The 4,184-nt window shown below is 32.3% G+C and overlaps 1 protein-coding gene across 1 annotated transcript; it reads right to left on the reverse strand.

Moving 5' to 3' along the window:
• Positions 1 to 2,168: 2,168 nt before the first annotated feature.
• On the reverse strand, positions 2,169 to 3,919 carry LOC114327993 (dnaJ homolog subfamily A member 2). Its single transcript, XM_028276728.2, has 2 exons — positions 3,736 to 3,919; positions 2,169 to 3,575 (listed from the first exon to the last, which is right to left on the reverse strand). Exons 1-2 carry the CDS (start codon positions 3,802 to 3,804, stop codon positions 2,430 to 2,432), a joined length of 1,215 nt encoding a protein of 404 aa, XP_028132529.1. The 5' UTR covers positions 3,805 to 3,919; the 3' UTR covers positions 2,169 to 2,429.
• Positions 3,920 to 4,184: the final 265 nt, after the last annotated feature.

The raw sequence follows: 4,184 nt of genomic DNA on the forward strand, positions 1-4,184 counted from the left end.
ATACATTATCACAAGTGTTTTAAGTAGTAGTAACTCATCTATATTTAATTGCTTATGACGACATTTTTATTTATTAATATAACAGAAAAATGATTGTATCAAGACATAATTTGTTTCATTGTATGGCATCTCGATTATTTTTTCAAATATCTTTTGAAAATAGCCACAGATTGATAAATAATTTTTTTATTATCAGTTTTTAAACTAATGTAGATAAAGATATATTCTATGCTCTACTTAACTGTGGTTACGCATTACGAGTTTACTGAAAAAATCAATTAACTTTTAATTACCAAAAATAATCAAATTATACCAGACTTACAAATAAAAGCACTCAACCTTCTATTAATGAATAATATTCTCCATTAATACCATAGAAGCAGCATACAAGTAATAGTAGATACAGTAGGAAAAATGAAAGAATACCCATGAACGAACATATAAAACACACTGTATTTTCCTGTCACTGTGTCACACAAAAAATTGGCCAGCGCAAGTACATGTAATAATTATTATTACATGTACTTGCGCTGGGCAATTTTCTTTGTGACACAGTGACAGGAAAATACAGCGTGTTTTATATGTTCGTTCATGGGTATTCTTTAATTTTTCTGACTAGTTTCCTATTTATTGGACCTATAGTGCAAATGAAGGCAATAGAGATAGAGCTTCACATAATATCGCCATTTCAAAAAATATTAGGTACTTGATTGTTAAGAGCAATGAAAATGTTTATAATAAGCATCTACAAGTACTTTGAAAGTTATCTAAAAAAGTGGAGGCCATGACAGAAATAAAACATTTTTAATGATTATTCAAAGCTATATTAGTTATTTTACTATTTTTGATGGGAATAAGTCACAATTTTACTTTAAAAAATTAAGTTTGTTTGACATTTTATAGTCCACTATGGAAATCATTTTAAAAATTTCCAAAGTGGAAATCAAAATGTCAAATATACTTAATTTTAAAGTCAAATTATGGTTCATTCCCAAGAAAAATAATAAACTGCATCAAGATGCCACAAGAAAATAGCTGCAGAACAATATTGATATTAGTTATTTAGTTCCTGTATTAATATAGTACTTCTATAATAAACACTTATTTACAAACAATTTTTTGTTAATTTCAAATTAAATTGATAGTTTGAAATTCTACCAACACCTTAAGGCGAAAATACACCATTCAATTCGGTTGAACAATGTGGATGAATCAATGACATTGTTCAACCAAATTGAAAATCATACATATACAAGCTTCAATGTATTCTTCATTCAATTCGGTTGAACCATGTGGATGATTAAATTACATTGTTGTTAGTAGTTCTGGCATATATATCTCGTTCAAATACTTTTTATTTTTAATTTAATGTCATTTTCTGACAGTTCCGCAATATTTAATCCTGATAAAACGGGTCTTTCTTACATTCTCTCTCAAAACCCTGTATTTATAATTTTCTAATTTGTTGATCCCGAGGCACTCATGATTTTTATAGAAGTCGAGAAATATCGGAGTCTCTTTGTCTTTTCATCTATGCACTATTCTGCCCTCCTAAGCCAAAATAATGTAACTCAGTTTGCTATATTTGCGTAAAAGGTTGTGTAATAGGATGTTTATACCAATACGCATCAAATTTACCAAGTGAAACAGACGTATCTCGCATGAAACCGCTTTAACAACGTGAGATACATCTGTTTCGCTTAGTAAATTTGATGTGTATCGGTATAAACACCCTATTACACAACATTTTACTCAAATATGGCAAAATGTTACTCAAGAGGGCGGTATTGTTAAATGAAATTATTACGTATTTCTTGTAATAAAGTATGACAATCACACAGCACAAGTCAAAATAAAAGGTTGAATTGAACATAATCGACAAATGCGTCAATTTTATTGGAAGTTTTTATTGAATTGCAAAATACATGATTCATTTTGGTTGAATCATCCACATTGTTCAACCGAATTGAATGGTGTATTTCCCACTTTAGGGTAGAAGGGTTATTGTTATTAATTGATAGTTTGATGTTTCAAAATTTTCTATCCTACAATAAAATTGTCAGTATCAGTAGTATTAAATCTCCAAAAATCCTAGATATTGAGATTCTTGGCAAAAAATGTATGTTGCAGAATTCCTGTTGAATTCACATGTTAAAATAAGAACAAAGTTATGTTAAAATAATTTGTATTATTTCATCTATGTAGAAATATGAGTAACAGAAGTATACAATGCAATAAATAAGAGCAAATGATGAAAAACAATAATGGTACCTTCTACACTACAGTCTGAAGTTGCCATCTTTATGTAAATTACAAAATAATATTAAATAAAAACTCATTTTTCTACGGAATCAATTTCAATACAATATCCTTTGTCAGAAAGAAGCGCAGAACAACATACAGATTTGCAATAACTAAAAAGTAATATTCTATTGATGTGCACATTGTAAACCTGGCCCATGTGATTGTTCTTCATCATCACTAGCGTAAGCTTCACCTCGAGACGAATGGCCTTTATCAGTTGGATCAACTTCTTGTAAATCAACTTCTTCTACATGTTCTCCTACAGGCATTGTGAATAAAGATCTAGGGGGTAAAAGAGTTTCTAATGCTTTTAGATTATTCTCACTAGTGAAATGATTTTCGGGAAACTTAACATCGAATGATATATACATGTTACCTTTTTCGAATGGGTTTTTGTAATGGGGCATACCTTCACCTCTTACACACTTTACACCACCTGGTTTAATAACTTCTCCTGGAGGTTGTCTTACAAGAATATCTCTTCCATCTAGATGATGAATCACAAAGGAAAAGCCACAAAGTGCTTCTGTTAAGGAAATATTATGTTTAACATGTAGATCATCACCATTTCTTTGGAATCTTTCGTGGGGTTTCTGCTGCAAAATAATCACTACATCTCCAGGTTCTACATCTGGCTGTTGGTCGCCTTCACCTCTGAAGAAAATTTTTTGGTTTTCTTTCATGCCTTTATCAACATGAACCTCTAGTATTTTAGTCTCGTTACATACTTTTTTGCCCTTGCAACTAGAGCATCTATCTTTTTCCTTGATTATTTCACCTTCACCATGACAGTCTGGACAGCGTGTTTGAGTTTGTTGTGCCATTCCTGGAACCACTTGTCTATACGTTACTTTTAATCCACAACCATTACAAGTGCTGCACTTCTCGGTGTTTCCGCTTTTACTACCTTTACCACTGCAAGTATTACAGATCACGTTCTTACTTAACTGTAGTTTTGATGTTTTTCCATTATACATGTCTTCCAGGGATACTTTTAGGGGATGCACTGTGTCTTCACCTCTTAGTCTCCTCCGCGGCCCCCCTCCACCGAATCCTCCAAATAAACCACCGCCGAATAAGTGTGAAAGTAGATCGTCTCCACCAAATCCATCGTGAGCACCCTCTTGCATACCTTTGAGGCCCACTCTGTCATACAGGGACCTCTTTTTTGGATCTGACAAGACTTCGTAGGCATAGCTAATTTCTTTGAATTTGTCGCCGGCAGCTGGGTTTTTGTCTGGATGAAATTCTTTCGCTAGCTTCCTATATTGCTGCAAAAGAAAATCACGACGTCAAAATGTGACCATAGTACGTCTCGGCTGTCGTCCTTGATGTGAAAGTTTCGCCATGAAACCTGCACACCGTCAGCTGACGACACAATTTATTCGTACAAAGTAGATTGGGAAATATTATTGTGAATCGTTGACTTACCTTTTTAATGTCGTTTGCTGGTGCGTTTCTGGGCACACCTAAAATATCATAAAGTGTGTTGTCTGCCATCTTTCTAAACAAGGAATAAAAGATCTACCACAATGGAGCATGCGTAAAAATCGTATAAGCACTACCACTACAAAATCTGTAATGACAGCATTGTCACTAAAAGAAACAAAATTAAATGATATTTTCTGTAGATAGAGGATATAAACATAGCACTCACATTTAAAGTTTAATGAGCTTCTATTTATTGAACATTTTACATTTAGAAAACAATATTTTATTTAAATAATAAAATTCTGTTTCTGCTAGATAGGCAATTGTTATTACATAAAAGAATTAGTGGGAGTATAATTACAAGGATGTATATAAGTGTTTTTAAATATTTTATTAACGGATTTTAAAAACGGTTATTTTGTGGGATTCCCAAATTATTTTCATAGCGT

The sequence above is a fragment of the Diabrotica virgifera genome, chromosome 7 (genome assembly GCF_917563875.1).
Source record: "Diabrotica virgifera virgifera chromosome 7, PGI_DIABVI_V3a".
NCBI lineage: Eukaryota > Metazoa > Arthropoda > Insecta > Coleoptera > Chrysomelidae > Diabrotica > Diabrotica virgifera.